This window comes from Penicillium argentinense (genome assembly GCF_028826775.1).
Source record: "Penicillium argentinense strain IBT 30761 chromosome Unknown utg000005l_segment0_segment0, whole genome shotgun sequence".
NCBI lineage: Eukaryota > Fungi > Ascomycota > Eurotiomycetes > Eurotiales > Aspergillaceae > Penicillium > Penicillium argentinense.
The window spans coordinates 5,068,971-5,088,618 of record NW_026622664.1 but is presented as its reverse complement, the minus strand read 5'-3'; the positions used below and the strand labels follow the sequence as shown (position 1 = coordinate 5,088,618).

At 50.4% G+C, this 19,648-nt stretch overlaps 6 protein-coding genes across 6 annotated transcripts; 3 read left to right on the top strand and 3 right to left on the bottom strand.

Moving 5' to 3' along the window:
• Window positions 1-445: 445 nt before the first annotated feature.
• N7532_006700 (uncharacterized protein) lies at window positions 446-3,146 on the bottom strand (the record flags this gene model as incomplete). The annotated part of the gene is made up of 8 exons (XM_056619194.1): window positions 446-995; window positions 1,060-1,304; window positions 1,361-1,792; window positions 1,845-2,146; window positions 2,202-2,725; window positions 2,782-2,903; window positions 2,965-2,988; window positions 3,084-3,146. 8 exons carry the CDS (start codon window positions 3,144-3,146, stop codon window positions 446-448), a joined length of 2,262 nt encoding a protein of 753 aa, XP_056475353.1.
• Window positions 3,147-3,557: 411 nt separating this feature from the next.
• On the bottom strand, window positions 3,558-5,700 carry N7532_006699 (LCCL domain-containing protein; the record flags this gene model as incomplete). The annotated part of the gene is made up of 2 exons (XM_056619193.1): window positions 3,558-5,172; window positions 5,237-5,700. 2 exons carry the CDS (start codon window positions 5,698-5,700, stop codon window positions 3,558-3,560), a joined length of 2,079 nt encoding a protein of 692 aa, XP_056475352.1.
• Window positions 5,701-6,677: 977 nt separating this feature from the next.
• On the top strand, window positions 6,678-8,551 carry N7532_006698 (putative aromatic amino acid aminotransferase; the record flags this gene model as incomplete). The annotated part of the gene is made up of 3 exons (XM_056619192.1): window positions 6,678-6,807; window positions 6,868-7,426; window positions 7,489-8,551. 3 exons carry the CDS (start codon window positions 6,678-6,680, stop codon window positions 8,549-8,551), a joined length of 1,752 nt encoding a protein of 583 aa, XP_056475351.1.
• A 1,028-nt stretch (window positions 8,552-9,579) lies between these two features.
• Window positions 9,580-10,596, top strand: N7532_006697 (IMPACT family protein; the record flags this gene model as incomplete). Its single annotated transcript, XM_056619191.1, has 1 exon — window positions 9,580-10,596. The coding sequence occupies one exon, from the start codon at window positions 9,580-9,582 to the stop codon at window positions 10,594-10,596; it is 1,017 nt and encodes a 338-aa protein (XP_056475350.1).
• Window positions 10,597-14,151: 3,555 nt separating this feature from the next.
• On the top strand, window positions 14,152-15,324 carry N7532_006696 (lytic polysaccharide monooxygenase AA11 family protein; the record flags this gene model as incomplete). The annotated part of the gene is made up of 1 exon (XM_056619190.1): window positions 14,152-15,324. One exon carries the CDS (start codon window positions 14,152-14,154, stop codon window positions 15,322-15,324), a length of 1,173 nt encoding a protein of 390 aa, XP_056475349.1.
• Window positions 15,325-15,771: 447 nt separating this feature from the next.
• On the bottom strand, window positions 15,772-19,326 carry N7532_006695 (DUF3433 domain-containing protein; the record flags this gene model as incomplete). The annotated part of the gene is made up of 1 exon (XM_056619189.1): window positions 15,772-19,326. The coding sequence occupies one exon, from the start codon at window positions 19,324-19,326 to the stop codon at window positions 15,772-15,774; it is 3,555 nt and encodes a 1,184-aa protein (XP_056475348.1).
• Between the last annotated feature and the right edge of the window lie 322 nt (window positions 19,327-19,648).

The following is a 19,648-nucleotide window of genomic DNA, read 5'->3' as shown; positions in this document are numbered from 1 at the left end:
AATACATTTGGAATCCTCAATCAAAAACCTCATCGATGTAACAAAAGTCAGCAAAATAGAGATGCCCCCAAAGCCACCATCCTTGGTGAACGTCACAATCTACAAGGCTGGCTATGATGCTTCAACAATTTACCGTAAGTCACCCCCGGCCCCAAGTGAAAAGGTCCCATCTGGAAACAAACTTGGCCAGGGTTGGCACTAGCGCTCCGCCGGATTGCAGATCCTACAGACTAAGTCCCTAGATGTGGGGGCCAAATTGAGAGTTCGTGCTCATCCTCGGCAAAGTAATTGGTAATCTTAGTGTTTCTGCGAATAGTGATCTTTCGTCGAACTTTGTGCGTCATTTCGGAGTTCGGATGAGTGTAAATTTTGCCAATATTGGGGCCGTAATGTACAGATTGCCTAAATTGAGTGGCGAGGCGCTGATCCTTCTTTACATGGAAGATCACGCATTTGGATTAAAATGAAACATATCTTCTTCCAACAATCCCATCATGTATTGGTTCCCAGAGAACCAATTCCCGAGCTGAGTCGCCTGCGACATTTCAGCCATAGACATTCCCTCTTGAGGTTGAGGTTGCGGCGTTGGCGCAGAGAATCCAGGTGTCCCCAACGGGGGCTCCGAAACACCCATTTGCATCGGTGGAACATCAGGCTGAAGATAGGTCTGACCGTTCGGAACCATGTTTCCTGGGGCCATGTTGCCCGGTGCCAAGCCCAGGGCACTGAGGTAGACGTCGAATTCCTCGCCTACCGAGGCAAGAGTCTGATCTTCGCCTGTTTGGGTGCGGCTTTTTGCCTCAACATATAAGCGAGCGACTGTGCCAAGCACCGAACAGAGACTGTGTAGTCGATCGACGGACTGGGAGAAGGGGCAGAGGGGGCGAAGAGAGGCGATGAAGTCTTCGAGGCGAGTTAGGTCTTTCTGATCAGATGTTACAATCACATGGCAGAATATGACAATGAAGGGAACGAATGGAGAAAGGAAGACGGCCCTATTGTTTTATTAGCTTGATTCACATTGTGTGAATTCCAGTCGAAAGTGTAGGTTGTGCATACCAATGCATATATGATATTCTGATCATCTCACTCGTTTCCTTGAGAGATGAAACGCAGGTCTGGTGGATTTCTAAGGCCGCGCGAGCTGACTCGATGCATTCAGGAATGAATGTGGTTGTCGAATTCGGCCCAGCCGGTATGGCCCGATATATCAAAGTCAAGGTTGCCATTCGGCTGACTTTGTCGGATTGGAGGTAGATAAGATCGACATCAGAAAGCCTTCGCTCACCAGATGATAGAATGCACTAGCTAGAGTTAGTATATACACAGGTTGGAACAAAAGGCGAGTGGCAACACATACGTCGAATGGCTCCACGACACTCGTCTGCATTTCTGCAGCGAGACGGCGAGCGTGAGAGACTCGTTCGCTCTCGGATCGATTCAGTGCAGCGGGACTATACAACATTGTATAAACTTGGACTTGGATCATGGACTGTTTAGCCCACAAACCACAGACCGTTGCCCACGGCCCACTGTTCGCAATGCTTTCGGTCGGCGAAGGTAAAGCAATATCGTAATCTTGGATCACCGTCCCTCGCCCCAGCCTCAATGACAAGATGTTCAATAATGTGTACACCGTCCAGAAAAGGCTTTGTCTTTTTTGCTTGACTTCTTCGGATTCGTGTTCCATGGATGACAGACGATGATAACCCAGGGTCTGACACATGTGGATAGCCATCGAAGCCAGAGTCCAGCCTACTGATGGCTTTGATATCTCGATGCCATGTAGCGACTATGTGTGTCAGTATGGCCTCATTTAGAATTAACGTTGAACACAAACTTACCCCAAGAGCTAATGCCGCAACTGAATCAAAGTTTGCAGGCATCAAGATATTGAGATTCGCAAGGGCAGTCTCCAGGTTTTCTTTGCATAAGTGCATGTAATGCTGATACTCATCTCGAGTGGCTTGCTCTTTTGCAATTATGTGATACTCAATGAAGATGGAATAGAGGCCAAAATTGGTGATGATAAATGTCGTGTCCGAATAGGAGTAATCTGTGCAGAAGTACACTTCCTGGCACTTTTCGATGAAATAGTCGATTGTGAAAAATGGAATCCATCCAGAGAATGAAGAGGGAGGATTTTCTGCCGAAGTAAATTTAAAATGAGATCTTCAAGATCGGAAATGGTCTGTCCATACCTTTGGCCTCTCGTATGATCGACAAAACAACCGGCAAGGGTGGCATTTCCAAGTCGCGAATATCGCACCGCATACCTAGGCGACTATCATGTCTATACGCCGGGCCTTTGTTGATGTCTGCCTCTCGTTTTTTATTCTGCATTTCGACTATCTGCTTCAGCGATGAAAGCGCCTCGCTGATCTTCGGACTCGAAAGCATCTCCGGAGTGCCATGCGAGACGGCAGACTCAAGAAACTCTCTGGCATATGCCGAATGGGCAGAAAGAGAGGAGCCACCCTCAAACCCAGAATTTGAGTCATGCTGCTCAATGGCCGCATTGGATCTGTAGCTGGGCTCTCTGGGGTTCGAAGGGTCATTCTTTGCTGCAGGCTGCAGTGGCGGATTTCGTCGAGGTAGAGCTTGTGATGATCTATGGAGCTTTGTCGTTGGTGGCCCTGCTTGTTGTCGCGATGTAGCCAAAAGCTCGCGTAGGGCTTGTTCCATGCCCCCGAGGCGTTCTTCGATTAAGTCGACCTTTTTTTCACTGTACCTTGATGTTAATGCAGAATTCCAAATAGTGCCCATATCTCGATTACGCACTATTGGCTTGAAATCAGAACGCGCCGCCGAGGCTCATGCGGTTTCTGGCCTTCACCAGTCGACCGACAGACAATATTCGAACTTCGACAGTTCGAACATGGCGAGCGCTTATCACATCGAATCTGGATGAATTGTCAGTTGGGAACTTTCAGTAAGGTACTAGTGACAGAAGCGATTTTTTACCTTGCGAAGTCGACATTGGTCACACTGTTTCAATTATGCAATGTCAGTCGCAATTGCTTCTTTGCGCCAATTGTCCGGTCTACCGAATGCCTCCGACTCCGGGGAAGTGGAGTACATACTGCGCGTCGGGCCAAAGCGCTCGGCGCCTCGCGACCGTCAGGCTCGGAATCCGCGGGTTCCATGGCAAGGGCTATTTGTGGGCGCAACAAAACACTCGTTTGCTCAGGCAAGATTGCTATTCAGGCGGGAGGGAAGAAGCAGTGCGGATGGAGCCGGTTCGAGTGCTGCCTGGCTTCGGTCTGTGCGGTCACGTGAGGTCCCCCGGGACGAAAGGCACAGCCTTGCATGATATTGAATACTTCTACGACTTGAAAATGGTATGTAAGAAATATGAAAAGGGGCTATCCAATCCGTAAGATCTTCATTCGGCGTATCGGGGCGTCAGGGAGTGTAGCGAAACTTATTCGCCGACTACTCATACGGGCAGCGCGGCCAGCACACGTACCACCGTTGTATAATATTCTATCCGGCAGAATGGAAAAGAAGGCAACAAAGTAGAAATCAAAAGAATGAAAAGAACCCGAAACTGCTGCTCATTGCTTTGGAGAAGTCGGGGACATCCAAACTCCGTCGCTTCTCCAGACACCAGCAGGTCCGTACGCACCTGCCTCGGCGCCTCGTAGGAAAGCAAACCGGAAGAAGAGGTCTTCGGGTTTGTCCTTCGGGTCGCTGTCCACAAGAAGAACGGATTGTGTCTTGAAATCGGGAGTCTCGGTATCACGGCGATTGAGCACGGGCATCTCTAAAAGTTCCAAACCGTCATGGCCATGGCGGTGCCAGGTAAACTCTCCGCCTTTGTCCTCGTCAAGATACCCACGCCAGCGCTCTACATCATTGAGCAACACCGAAATTCCATCCACGGCGAGTTTCGCCATCCGCTCGTGTTCCCACAGGGCAAAGGTGATGTTGCCGTTGCCATAATGAGGTTCGTCGGCCCCGGGGTCAGGCAAAGAGATCTCGACGGATGCACTTGTAATATTGGGGTATGTAGATCCCCACCATCCGTTCGACCCGCTACGTCCCGGAGCAAGCTCTCCAAGGGCAGCTGGGGTCTCAATAATAGACGCAAAGCCCCACCTAGCAACACCATTGATGAAAAGCCCAAGCAACAGTCCCTGGTAGATCAACGAAGGGCGTGTAGGGAAAGCAGTGCCGGGCATCAGAAGGATGGCAAGGATATAATGGTGGATTCGGAGCCGAAGACCGGGAAGCGGTAGAAGAATAAGGATGATCAGACCCATTGTGCAGTAAATCTTGAGATAGCGAGGCAATAGTCCACCCTGGCGGATCTGCCATGCTTGAGTCAAGATGATCGTGATAACGGTTGGGATCACGATTGCAAGGGCAAGCTTGGCCCCGGGCTGTTGTTGGATGTCCATTGGTGTCAAGCGTTGCAGGGGAATCAAGCGCGCGAAAGTATAATTGTTGAGAGCACCGATGAAAAGAGGCGGCAGGTATAGAAGGAGCTTCGAGAGCTGATAGATGGGCGAAGAGATTGGTCGCAGGAGAGGCGCCGCGCAGAATTTGTACAGCACATATACAACAAACGAGGCAGGCAAAAGCCTGGACAACAGGCTTGAAACGAGGTCCGTCAGATAAGGATAGGACGGAGGGTCCCCAACCAATCCAGTATGGCTAAACACCATAAAGAATGTACTGAAGAAGAGGATTGGCGGAGAAGTACAAAACAGCCAGAGAACTCCAATGGCAGCAGCCGTTACTCCGAGAAGCGGCCAGCGGGGATCTGACGGACAGTTGGCTTGCGAGGAAGACGGGTGGAGGAAACTGAATGACTTGGGGAAAGTAGATGGGAACGCGACAGAGAGTATCCCATGCTGTTTCACCGAAGGGAAGGAGTGCGCTGCACCCTCCAACTTAGCAACACCACAGCCACCATCATTGGAAATGGCACCAGCATGGATCGCAGCTTGACAGACAAAACTGTCAGCGCGATAAATTGCAGGATCTTCAGATCGGGGTTGTGGTCCACCGATCACGAGTCCTTGGTAATTGAAGGATTGATTCCCGACGATATGAGGCTCCAACAGTTTCGCATCGCGGCAATTGGCGGGACATCGGAACGCAATGGTGGATGAGGAGAATGGACGACAGTCATTTCCGTTTAGACCACACCCATTATCAAATTCCCTGTCAAACCCAAGGTCAGTTTGTTGGAGTCTAATTCACATCCAAGTTGGTTATCGGTACTTACCACAAGTTCGTAGCGCATGAGAGGGTCTGCAGCTGTCCGTACCCTTCGATGTAGCCAGCCGAACGAGAGTGAAGAAGGACCAAAAAGCACGGTAAAAACCACGATAGGTATAGCACACCAAGGAGCAGGCCTTTCTGCTTGCGCTTAGGGAAGAAGTGGTCAAGGTATTGGACGGGTAATTCCTGGATGCGCGGGAACAGCGGTTTCAGGAGCAGCATATGCGGTGGATCGGGACCCTTGACCCAGTTCGCAGTCGCGCGACCAGCTTTTCGGAGCGGCAAGGGCACCCAACCCCAGCGAAAGGACTTGGAAGACTCCTGCAGCCAGATAGGCAGCGGGCTACCAGCTTCAACATCGGGTGGTGGAAGATCCTCGGAAGTGTCGGGATTAGCGTAGTGCTCCTCGTTCTCGAGGAGCGGAGGCACGTAAAGGCGGGCGGCCTCGTCGCGGCCCTCTCCGATCATGGTGAGAGGCTGAGATGCAAAGAAGAATAAGATCGGGACGAGTAGAACGAGCGACAAGAGCTATGATGTCGGGGCCGGAGCGGTCGGCACGCTAGTTGAGGTGGAGATGGCCCGAGTGGATTCGTTTGGCTGAAGATCACCAGGAACACCAGCCATGAACTCCTCGAATGTGGCGGTGAAAAGATCGGACTATTGGTAGCGTATGCCACGCGAATAAGAGAGTGATGTAGAGGAGAAAGCGAGCCCGGAATCGGCCAAGAATTCAAGGCAATCCGGGGGCGACACCCATTCCCGATCGGGGCTCAGGCAACGAGGCAGAAAGGCAGCAAGGCAGCAATCTCCACGCGGTGGCGACCACATGACCAGCGCCAGCCCATGCGGCCTGCTTATTGTTTCTCTTTGTTTTGTCAGCTGTCAAACATGAGGCTGCTGTCTGTCACAACTCAAAAGTCAATTCTCAACGGACAAACTTCAAAGTCAGACCCGCAGACTAATGCAGGACAGTACGACACGGTCGACTCCTTTCCCCGCAAGGATCCCGATGATCAATGCTCGTTTGCTTCATGACAGGTCCGAGCCAAACTAAACACTACCCTAAGGTATGCAGTCTACCCTCGGATACATAAAACGACTAGGCACTCCATGAGATGGGAAGGCTTGCTCTTATCTTGACCACGAGGGATTCGTTGTTCCAATGGCAGTCCCCTCAGCCTTACTCCGTCCCGTTGTTGGAGTAGAATTCGAGCATGACTCGGGGTGGGCCAACGGTCCGCTTATCAAGCACACGGGCTCCCACGGCTGGAGAAGCGGGGGATTTGTTAGGGGCATGGCAAGATTAGAAATCAAGATAGCACCGAAATAGCACCGTTCTGGCAATTCATATTCGACGAGGATTCCATCAGTTCCCATTTCCCACCCCCATTCGCGCCTGTCAAACGGGCCACCTGCATGAGCGTTGAGCTGCAGCGATCGTCGTGATGACAGCCATGGCTGCTCCACTGGACCTGTCGCACCACTTTTCTTATGCGACCAGGAATCGCAATCCCAGCAGCGTCAAGGACTTCTACAAATACTTCCTCATCCCAAACATCGCCAATTTTGCAGGTGGTATGGGCCATATGGACCCCATTGGAAAGACCAGACACCCAAACTAATTCATTATCTCAGGATTGCCACACCCTTCCTATTTTCCTTATGATACCCTTGAAGCGACCGTCGCCCGACCGCAGCGGCTACAACCATCCACCAAAGATGATACCAAATCAGACCGCGTCACCGTCCCGAAAGAAATCCAGACCAGCAATCCCGCACGCCGCATCGATTTATCAACGGCCTTGCAGTATGGAACTGCCGAGGGATATCCGCCACTGTACTCCTTCCTCCGGACATTCGTGAAAGAACACCTTCACCCCAATGTACCCTACGAGGGTGGCCCGGAGATCCTCCTTTCCTGCGGAAACACAGATGGATTCTCTAAGGCCGTTGAGCTACTCACCAATGTCTGGAACCCCGACCGTGACTGGATCCAGCAGCGCCAGGGGGTCTTGTGCGAGGAATTTGCCTATATGAATGCTATCCAGACCGTCAGGCCCCGGGGTTTGAATGTCGTCGGCGTATCAATGGATGGCCAGGGAATGTGTGTCGACGGGAAAGGGGGCTTGCAAGACGTGTTAGAAAACTGGGACTTTCGACGAGGCCGGCGGCCACACATGATGTACACTGTAACGTGTGTTCTCTTTCGACAAACCCAGAGGATATGAAGAAAAAATAACTAACTGCACTTAACAGGATTGGTCAAAATCCTACTGGTGGTACTCTCTCCATTGAGCGCCGCAAACAGATTTACGCACTCTGCCAGAAATATGATGTGATCATCGTCGAGGATGAGCCCTACTGGAATTTACAGTTCCCCTCTGCCTACAAAAGGGAGGCACAATATCGTGGCTCGATACTGGAACAGAACTCCTATAATCGAAAATACAATGCGGAAGGCAAGTCTTCGGGATACGCCTTCCTGGACTCCCTCATCCCCTCTTATCTGTCCATCGATACCGAGGGACGAGTCATCAGATTGGATACATTTTCAAAGACAATCGCCCCGGGAAGTCGCCTGGGCTGGATTACGGCACAGCCCGCTTTTATTGAGCGTCTGGCTCGTATCACAGAAGTGACAACCCAGCAACCCTCCGGGTTTGTTCAATCCGTGGTTGCGGAAACGCTCATGGGAAAGCAGGATGATGAGAATGAAGCTCGTATGTCGAAGAAACCAAATGGAAACGGCTGGCACATGGACGGCTGGGTCCGGTGGCTGGAAGGTCTTCGCGGAGGCTACGAAAGGCGAATGAACGCCATGTGCACCGTCCTGGAAGAGAACAGGTTCCTATTCCACGAGAATTCAGAGAACTCTGCCACTGACACCGATCATGTCGACAACTGGGAAGTCGTGGACTGCGTCCAAATGTACGATTTTGTGTGGCCCAAAGGGGGCATGTTCGCCTGGGTGGAGATCCTGTTCGACACGCACCCTCTTCGATCCCAATATAGTTCTGAGAGGCTATCCAGGGCTTTCTGGATTCATCTCACCAAAAAACCACATTTGTGTCTAGTGGGGCCAGGCAGCTTATTTGCGGCAACCCCCAATTCTGTGGAGAAGGCGTACAAGTATATACGGCTTGCGTTCGCTCCAATGGATGCTAACGATGTGGCGCCTTTTACTAATCGATTGGTGGAAGGCATCAAGACCTTCTGGCAGCGAAAAGATCTGGACGGTTTGAACGATGATGATGCTGTGCTTGCCATGCAGAATTTGCAGCTGAGTGGAAGCGCTAATTTCATGGGCAACGGGTATTAGGAATTCGTGAGGATTAGAAATCGCGCACGACACAACGGTCGTTCTGGCTAGACATATGAACTTTTATGCCATATCATATTGCTAAACGAATTTTCACCGTTTGATTTTGTGTGCTCAGCCAGCACTGTATCACTATTTCGCAGTACAGTGAATGTATAATCTCGCGTAGCTCAACCTAGAAAGCAGTGTGAGGGGAGCATATATATTACATATATCTACCACCATCAGTGGTCGACAAATATAAACAGTTGAGATTGTTGAGATAGGCTATGACGAAGCACTGAATATTGAATGAGGGCCTGCTAGACAAATCGACCTTGATGTAATTGACAGAACTTGACTTCACTGTACTGTATCGAACTGTCTACATGCGATTCTGGGGGTATTTATCCCTGAATGGGCGGCAAGCCCCTGACAGTAGTATATCCCTCATAATCGGTCTCGATCGGTGTTCTTCCATGAAGATCCCCTGAATGTAGAATATAATGGCGGCAAGAGCGCTTGAAGCGAATATCAAGCTCAGTGCCTCCGGTTTCCCTGGACAGGCATACCGACAGAAGTTGGGAATGAGGCATCAATTCGGTGCCTTATCCTGGGACCTCAACAGAGATAAGTTCCATCAGACAGATTGTATTCCCGAACTATATTAGACATGTAATAAGATAAAATATAATAGTTTCAAAATCTATAATGTTCAGGCTATGGCCAGGGTATAAGTAAGGTTATAACAATAGTGGCGTACCAGAGCCATTTTAGTAATTTCGAGCTTTTTAGGGGCGGATAATCTATAGCTATCTACCATATACAAACTCCAAATACAAAATTGTTACAGAAAAAGGATATTTATGGCTTGGAATAGAGAACTTAAATTTCACGACCTCCCGACTGTACTTTTGTTCTTGGTGTGATGTTTTCTGGAATCCTTCGATGCATACCGTGTTGATGCCTTGATGCCTGGGATGACCAGAGTGGGGAATCAGATTCTCTCCGCAGTCGGCATTCAAACTCAACACAGAATATGCGAGACAATGTCACAACTAGACGACTTACCGAACCGGGAGCTAGCCGAGGAAATTGAAGCAATCAATGCCATATATGAGCCCGACACAATCGCTATAAGCCAGACGGCGTCTTCCACCAACAGCACCCTCGATTTGGGCAGCTCCCGGTCACTAAATGACCCCGCACAAACGACGGTGACACTCCAGCTACCTGGCCAGCCGCATCTGTCCTTTGTAATTGGGTTTGGCGCAGCGTATCCCGAGACACGGCCTTATGTTATTGGGACAGCGTCAACCGCGGCGCGGGGGGAGGGCAAGATCGCTGTCGATGTCTTGGAAGAGATTGTGCAGCGGACATGGCAGCCTGGTGCTGTTTGTCTATTCGACGTGATTAGTGAAGCCGTCGAGGTGTTTCCGGAGTTGAATATTGGGGGTAACAAAGATGGTGAACAAGCCATAGCGACCGAATCGATCTCAGCCGGCCAACCTTCAAGTTCAAGAGAGAAAGCCGACGAAGATGCCACAGTTCCAACAGAAGACTTCGCCACTCTCTCATTAAAAGACGCATTCGGGATCGATAGCCCGCCCGATTGGGTCCTCTCTGATGTTGTGAACGAGAAGAAATCCGTATTCCTCGCCCGAGCGGTGCAGATAGCAAGCATGGCGCAAGCGCAGGCATACCTGGATCATCTGACGGCTACAGACAAAAAGGCCGCAGTGGCGACACACAATATATCTGCCTGGCGCATTAAGCAGAAGAAGGAAGGAGGCAAGGGCGGTGCAGATGCTGGGGAAGCCATTGTGCAGGATTACGACGACGATGGGGAAACTGCTGCAGGGGGTCGGCTACTACATGTCATGCAGCTAATGGATGTGTGGAATGTTCTTGTGGTGGTCTCGCGATGGTATGGTGGTATCCAACTAGGACCGGCACGGTTTCGTCTCATCAATGATGTCGGCCGGGATGCTTTGGTTAAGGGTGGATTCCGAAAAGAGGAGACATTGGCGACTCCGGAGAAGGGAAAAAAGAAGGGGAAGAAATGAAGAGAATGAATTGCGAAGGATCTTCCCTTTCAAGGCTTGCATTCGCAGAATCAAGACTGGGTATGGCCTTCAGAACCGAAAATCTGAATTGCTTGTGTTGTGACAGAACCAAACCAAGCATCACGCCAGAGAACACTGGCTCGAGACGTGCTTTTGGCAATTTTGACACACAGAAATTGGCTTCAAATCCGTCTTAATCAACTTGCATCCGATGGCTTGTCTTGGGTTGCATTCGGTCGTCGCTGGATTGCTGGAAGAAGATGGCATAGAATAGAGAATCGGGGCATTGCACCTATACCAAAGTGTAAATCATCACAATGATTGAAATGACTTAAGATAAACAATCCACGAAATACCTAAACTGGTAAACTGCACGATATTACCGTCCGCGTTTGCTGAGCTGTGAAGTGGTTTGTCTGGTGGACCACATGACCCATCTGCCTCAAACGACTGCGGCTCCCAACTGCCTCAACCTCAATTTCTTCACGGTGATCCAGGGTCACCTGCCCCAACAGCAACATCCACCCTCTTTTCCCTTGATGTGACCATGGGGCCAGGAAGCATCAAACTGGTCCTTTGATCTCAGCAGCATCGCGAGCGAAATCAAGACCCAGAACGATGTCACGCACGCTCCCTTGACCTGAGGGCATTGCCAGCCTCACCGAGCATCTCCGACCACAAGTTCCCATGGTTTTCTGACTACTCACTTTTGAGGTTATATCCACTGTCGACGCTTTCTCGAAATAGTCATGCCCATGCGAAAAGAGGAGAAGTAGAAGGAGGGGTTTGATTACGGTGATCGAAGAGTTTTATTTGACAGTTCCAAGTGACCTGTGTGGTCCGAGAGCAAAACCTGCGTTTGTCCGATCTAGCGACAATTTTAACCTCTGATTTAATCCCCGAGATGCACCGAACTGCTAAATGTACCGTGGTTCGGGGAATTGAAGAACGAGTCGGAGATGTTCTCGGCAGGCTTCGCGATCAAGTGGGCTCGGACATGTCGAATTTCTGCGAGTTCTCAAGTGCTCGAACGCCAGGAACCCAGTCCTCTTGAAGATATCCACATGTCCCTGACTGCCAAGTCGAATTGACGGTTAACCGAGATTTTGCGGGCCTGATAGTGCAGGGCGAGTCAACCTAAGAATTCTCATTCGCCGCAGCCGAGAAGACCAGTTCGAGATGGGACCCAGATGGTCGCTACCGGGCTACTATCAACATGAAACGCGTCTAAAATGCGATTTTATGGTACGCAGGTGATCGCGGGTGCGGAGAACTCGATCCATGGATTCGACGTGGGTTGACGGGTGACCTGGCAATCTCAACAACAACATGCGATCGTGCGGATTTCTCCTCCGCACGGGAGAAAATCTTGATCGCGTGGAGCTGGACAAATTTCCCAGTATCATCTGCTTTCGAGAGATCCAAAATACGAGGCTCCCAGGGGAAATTTTGCCGATGACGTCCGTCCACGGCAGACCCTGAAACACTAACAGAGTTCGGTTGACACCTTCCAGTCCTCCCCGGGATACCCACGATATCCACCTCGTGATCTTCCTCGCGCTAAAACCGCACCATCTCAGCCGTCAGTCTTGGGGATGGGCATTTTCCAGCGTGGTGGGTTGTTCCAGGCCCACGAGCATTTCCTTTTTCGAGAAAGGGCGATGCATCCTACCGATGGCAATACTACCATCCCCGACAGTGACAATGATCAGGAACACTACCAGATGACAAGGATTGCAGGTCATTCAAGGGGTTATGAGATGCGATGTAATACAATGGGGGGTGGCTTGTCAGAAAAGAACGCAGCGAGGCATCAGAAACACAGAGACACACAGATCCCCCAGCTTCTTTCGGCATGTTGCGTCATTCCGGGCGCCTCCAGACGATTTACAGGTCGCAAGGGCGGTGTCGTGAATGCATGGACATGCCAATCGCAGGCACGTAACCGTTCTCTCCTAGTGAATGCCGACATCTGCGGTGGAACTATCACGCCCGGACAGTGAAAAGCGAACGCTGAAACGAAGACGTTCACAGTCACAACCCCTGTCAGTGGGACAATCGGTATATTCCGTCGACTCTGATTTACATCGGGCCCGCCGACAAGAAACTGAGGGCGCTAAAGGCCGCCATCTCCACAGCCAATACCCTGGTCCAAGTGCCGGTCGCCGGACCAGACACATGGGAGCCGGATGGAGACGATGCAGAATTTCCAAGAAATGGTGCGGCAGGGAGACAGTTGTCAGGGGGCGGCGAAAGGCATGCCTTGCGTGGTTTACGCCGGTGGTTGGCCACCTCGCCAGCCGCCGAGACCAGCTGGCAGATCGCTAGGTCCGGGGACTCGCATCCTTGCACGCTAACTGGCCAGGCCACACTTGCCATAGACTCCCACTGACCACCACTCACCGCATCGCAGCTCCGTCTGAGGTGGCAGCAGAGCCAGACTCTGAAACATCCCAGCTTCCATGAATGCCCATATGGTCACTTCCAGTCACTTTTAGTCACCGTCTCCACCCATTGCAGCCTCCTGTTTGGCATATCCACGATCGACGATGGCACCGCTATAGGCCCGGGTTGGCGCGATGTGGAGGACGATCAAACTTTTGAGGTGTCCGATTGATTGAGATACATCCGGTCATCCATGGCTCCCTCGTCTCCATTCAGGGTCCCGAGTTCCTGATGGCTCCTGCGTGGACTCCGCTGAGTCTCCTGCCAGGGCGCACGGCCGTCGTCCAATCGTTACCTGTAGGCTCAACTTAGATATAAAATCCTTGGACGCGTCAACCGTGCATTTTTTTTTTCTTCTGCTCGTGCGTTTCGATACTTATTCTTCTTCCCTTCACGGTTCGACAAACCAACAGGCGAGTCCTGTATTCCTTTCTCTCTTTCAATCTTGCTTGGTAGTCCAGCCTGTGGCCGACTACGACATTCCTTCAAGCACCTTAGCTTCCTCACAAAAATTCATACGTTTTGGGAAGTTTCTGCCTGTGGCAAAACTCCAATCGTCACCTCCACAAGCGATCTAGCTTGCAGACTTCATAACTTTTGAAAGGAAACACATTGTGGTTTCTTTGCTTTACATCCTAGACATTCTGTGCTCTGGCAGGGTGTTTTAAAAGCCTCAAAATCTTAGCCGGAGTGTTTTTGACACATTTCCTGCTACTTTCATTAAAAGGTATTGTTTTTCTTTTGTTGTGCAGTGAATCGTCCCGCAGCAGACTATTATCTCATTTGTCTCATTATACCCGGCGATCAATGGAGGCTGGTGAATGTGCCACGGACATCTCCAGGACAAAGTGTCATGGTTACCTATATTTAATTCCCGCGGAGCATTCACTGGCCTTCAGCGACATACTTCAACGAGACCGATCATGATTGTCCACTCTCTTCTTCCTACTAACAACTTGGCGCAGGAAGCCATCGCTCATTTCGCTCTCGTGACTACCAACATCCAATCCTTTACCGTGTGATCTCACTCGTCTGGCACGAATCAGATCTACGTTTTCAAAAATCTTCTGTCGAACCGACCAAAGAAAAATACCCCGATCGAAATCCAAAATGATGTTCACCAAGTCCCTCCTTGCCGCCGTCGCCGGTGCATCGATGGTCAATGCCCACATGATCATGAGCAACCCTGTCCCTTACAGCAAGGATTCACTCAACAACTCCCCTCTGGCTGCCGACGGAAGCGATTTCCCTTGCAAGCTCCGCCCTAACACCTTCGACGTTACCAAGGAAAACATCATCGCCCAGGGTGCAAGCCAGGAATTGACCTTCGAGGGTAGTGCCGTTCACGGCGGTGGCTCCTGCCAGATCAGTCTGACCACTGATCGTCAGCCCACCAAGGACTCCACCTGGAAGGTCATCAAGTCTTTCGAGGGTGGCTGCCCTGCCAATGCTGATGCCAATCTTCCCGGCAATGATGATGCTGTATTCCATTTCGAGATGCCCGAGGACATTGAGGCTGGCAAGTACACCCTCGCCTGGACCTGGTTCAACCGCATCGGAAACCGTGAGATGTACATGAACTGCGCTCCCGTCACTGTGACTAGTGGATCCAAGAAGCGAGCTCCTGAGGAAGACAAGGTCATTGAGAAGCGCACCGCAAACTACCCTCCCATGTTCGTTGCCAATATCAACGGCTGCACCACCAAGGAAGGCATCGACATTCGCTTCCCTCAGCCTGGTGGGAACGTCCAGTATCTTGGCCGGACGGCCAACCTGGCACCCGAAGGCCAAGACGCATGCACTGGCACTCCCTCCTTCGGCGGTGCTGGTAACTCTGGCTCGGGCTCGGGCTCGGGCTCGGGCTCCAGTTCTGGTTCTGGTTCTGGCTCCTCTGCTGAGCCTACCACTGCTCTCACTACCACTGCTGCCCCTGTTCCGGTTCCCACCCAGACTACTGCTCCTGTGGTTCCCCAGCCTGTTCCCTCGAGCACTTCGGCTGCCCCTGCTCCATCTGCATCTTCCGGAGGATCTTCGGGCACCACATCCAGCGCTGGTACTCTCACTGGTGCTTGCAGCCCGGAGGGCCTGTGGAACTGCATCGCCGGCACTTCATTCCAACGCTGCGCTGGTGGCCAGTGGTCCATCGCTCAGCAACTGGCCTCTGGTACCAAGTGTGACGCCGGCCAAGGCTCTGAGCTTTCCGTGTCTGCCACTAAGAGGGCCCGTGAGATCTCCGCTCTGCGCTTCCGCAAGCGCACCGTCGGTGATTCACACCATGCTTAGATCATACGTTTCTTAAGCTGCTTTGCTTAAGTCAATTGTCAACCTCGCTGGCGTGGGTTGATTGTTTTTCTTCCTTTCGCTATTTAACACGTTATCTTTACTTTCTTTCGTTTCCATTCCTGGTTAAGGCGCCCCAGGGTGGACCTTCTTTAACTTTTTCGATGCACCATCTTCGTCTTTTATCATGTACATTATGGAGATAGGGCTGGAGAAATCGGACATCAAATGACCTTTTAAAATACTCTATTTCAAAGCTTAATTTAGACATGAAGAGTCTGGAAATGCGTGCATTATAGTTTCGTCTGTGGCCGGAAAAAGGGAACAGTCAATGTTCATCCACTACGCCTCTAAATGAGATATGTATGAAAGTTGACGGCTTGTAGCTGATTAAATGAATCTATATGCGCTAAATTTCGTCATGGTTGTTAGGTGTGCCACTTCCAATCATCAAAGTTCCCGTGCTTGCGTTTTTAGTTGTCTATGGTCGATGGCGAACAGCCTTTTGTTGATCTCAGGAGTTCCTACCCCTTCGCTTCCCCACCAGCCAAGACGAAAACGGTGACGAACAAAAGCTTGACTGAGCTGTTTATTCTCTGGGCTCCACAATCCTTGCTCAAACTCATCCAAGAAATTGGAATCTGCCAGCATGCTCGCGACCGAGGCGATGCTGCATGGATTTTTCGGAAGAATGCGGTCCGTGTTCAGCAATAGTGACCCGGTGATTCCCAATGCTAGTATAAGAGCCAGTAATCCTTCCAGCAGCCGAGTCGAAGTTACATCTTGGACGACCCGGAGGCGATTCGGGGTCGTAACATTTCCCAGGAGTGGAGCATGGTTTATGCTGTCGTTTGCGGTTCCTCTGGTGTAGTTGTTAAATTGCTGAGCACTGATAATCTTGTACTGGCGCTTGATTGCATCGATAACTGTTAGGTCGTGCTCTGAACTTTCGAAATTCTCGATCGGGATCGCGTATCTCCCGGAGGTGAGATCTTGAAAGAATCCATCGAAATTTGGGTATTTTCCATTCGAATTGAGAATCCACCATTCGGGTATTGGAGTGTATAGATCAGGCGCCAATTTGGCGGACGATTCGTCTGGTATAGGTGGTGTCTCCTCATCAATATCCAACCCAGGCAGCTTGAAGCGTGTCCACACATCGACCGTTTCGGCATATTGAATGCAAGAGAGGCCCCTGATATGTTGAATAGAGCTTTCATTGATAAATCCCCACACATAGAATGTCGTGTAGTGAGTCATGCCTATCAGGCCTGTGTTATACTTTGGTTTGACGAAGCATTGGTTCTGAAACGATTTCCCAAAAGGCTGAGATTCGAGATCTTTCACACTGAGCACCGAAATGTTCCCATGGCTATAGGTGTTATGTCCAGGACAAGGCATCGTGGTCTCATTGATGGAAAGATCGTAGCTCCCCGATGTCTCATCCCCATCGTAGAATCCGAAGGTGGCTTGTAACTCTGTAGAAGTATATGGTTCACAAACGGGGACAAGTCTCAATGCTGGCACTTTGATGTCCACATAGGAACCATTGATAATTTTGTTGTCTGAAACCTTATCTATCGAGATTTCTGCGAACGCAAGGTCTTCGTAGGTCCATCGAGGGTAGGTGAAATTGTACTGGAGAATGTACTCAGCAGTAAACATACCATTAACTTCCTTGGCTTCGTTCATCAGCCGCTGGGGCCCAGCGATAGTCCTCGGATCAGGGAAACCGCCGACTCTTGTGAAATTGACATTGGCATGAAAAGGGACTTCAATCACCGAGTATAGACCGCTGGTGACAATAGTTAAGAAAAATGCTGCGCTCGTGGCCAGTGTTGTCGCTTGGACTGCAAAATGTCGAGAGGTGATCGATCGAAAACTATTTATTATTCCCAGGGAGTTGAGAAAGCTCAAATTCATGGAGCGTTCGAAAATAGCCCCTTCCGCTCGCACAAGGGGTGCGTATGGTGCAAGGCATCTGATATTGAAGTCCATACTTCCAAACAAAAGACTGATTCCGACCATTGCCAGTGCAGGGACAATTGTCCAGGAGTAGTGCAAATATTCATTAGATAAGTTTGCATCACCAAGTCCGTTGTTAGCCTGAGAAACACGCAATAGCGTTTCCAAGGCCGCAATGGTGGATGAAACTAGGATGAAAATGACGATTCGGCCAACGCGTGCTGGGAATGGCTTCCATGTAGCATAGTCCGAGCCGAAATTGGGATCAAATTGGGACTCCCGACGACTGTCATCCGTGATTTCGATAGATGTGCCTTTGGGCGTCGGGTGCGAGCAGTAATGTTTACCCACAAGACGGGTCTGGAGATTTTTGTGGGAAACCACACCATTACCGCAAAGCGATGATCGGAATGCTGCACTGTTTGCCGTGATGGCCGCAATTGTAGTGATGAAGTTCGGATCCCAAGTAGCCGTGGGAGTCGTGGGTAGAAGCAATATCATAGAGATAGCTAATAGAATCCCGAGCCCTAGGCATACCTCCATCCCACGAAGTGGTAGCTCGGCCATGGTGACACGATTTTCATGTACAATTGCAGATCCAACTGCTGCTGACTGCTCTCTCTTGACGAGGCCCATATGCATCAATAGGGCTGTAATTGCCCGATAGAAAGCTCTTGCCGTGTCCTGGAGCATTCCATCCTCCCAAAGAGTTTTGACTGCCAGGTCTGCTCCAATTAAATGCAATCCGAGATTAAACCCTCTGTCGATTTGGGCGTAATATTCAAATTCGCCACTATCCTCGACGGGTCTGAAGCCTGTTGTGGCAGTTGAGTTGTTGACAATGAATTGCGCAATATCCCCTGCAGTCATCCCAGGCAAGGCGGCGTCTTCGGAAGCGAGATTTTGGATGTGAACATTGGACAATGATTCGGTTGCATTTCCTTCCGCCCGCAGTTTGAGGAGAGAAAGACTCGGCTTGCATATCATCGGTATCGCTCGCTTGATTCCAATATGTACCCTTTTCCAACCAGTTGAACCGTCATGGCGATGACCAGCAGGTGGTTTCGACGCAGTGACATGCTTTTTATATGGCTGGGCCATTGTGAGAACGATTCGATAGTCGTCTGAATCAGTCGTGTCTTGGCAATTTCCTCCTTGAAAGAGACCCGTTGGTGTCGTCTCATCTGATATGAGACTTATATTGGCAATTCTGCATGACGATGTGTATATGTCGACTTCAGAGTCGACTGATTCGCGTGAAGAGGCATCGTAATACATGTATGACAACTCCTTGATGTCTAGAATGGCCTCCTCGCATGTGAAGTCGGCCATCAGTCCATTTATGGGTGCAGTAATAATTGAATTGGATGCGATATTCGGGGCAGAGAATTCTTGAAATGTCAGGTTCATATTTGTTCCCATTGGAGACGTGACATTCTCGAAAAGTATGCCGTTGAGGATGTCGTATGGCTGGGATCCAACAGTATCCATGGTCGAGTCCTGAGCACTGAACTTATCATGTATTTGGATAGTTACGTTGCTTTGTTTGACCTGAACGTCTTGCAAGGAGAACAAGCTCGTTGAGAAAATGATGAGGAGTCGTAGTAGCAGAGAGCATGAGACGGCCGAAGCGACGGCAAAATGCTTATGTTTAAAGGCCTTCCAAATCGCTACTGGCTGCATATCAGATATATAGTCGAGTAGCACGCTTTTATCTGCCGGCTGTGGGCTCTCGAGCATTGCCTGCCATGGCGCGCTTTGTTTTGTTTGGAATTCGACCCGTGACCAGAGAGTAGCGACGACGGTAAGAATGGCAGTGGGTCCGTAAGTCCAGAGGTAGTGTCGGCTTTCGGTAGAAGCGGCGATGCCATTGCGGGCTTCGGATGATTGGTATAGTATCTCAAGTGCGGCAATAATCGCGCTGAAGGTGATGACAAAAAGGCTCAGAATCCGTCTCCGCAGGTATGATGGTATCCAGCCAGGCTCTCGCGAGATAGTTGTAAGACTCTCCGGTAACCTGTGGACGAAATTGTATCCCATACCGGGAATGATGCCGTTCCCGGCCTATAGTACTAGCGGCAACGTATAGGATTGGCCTGCGGAGGCCGATTTAGTGAGTGGATGATATCGGGGAAGGATTGTAGTATTTCGAACCATTAAGGGGCGACGCCAGCTATATTTTAAATCTGGGATTTGAATAGACGCCGAGGCGGCTTTTTAGTTTATCTGCATGTTAACCGCCGGCCCCTCTCCAAGACTCCATATGCAGCTAAACAGGTAGCTGAAACGACGGACTGGACGACGAGGAGTCCAAGGCGCTTATAATTGCTGGATACATATCATCCACCAGTCATATGGGGTC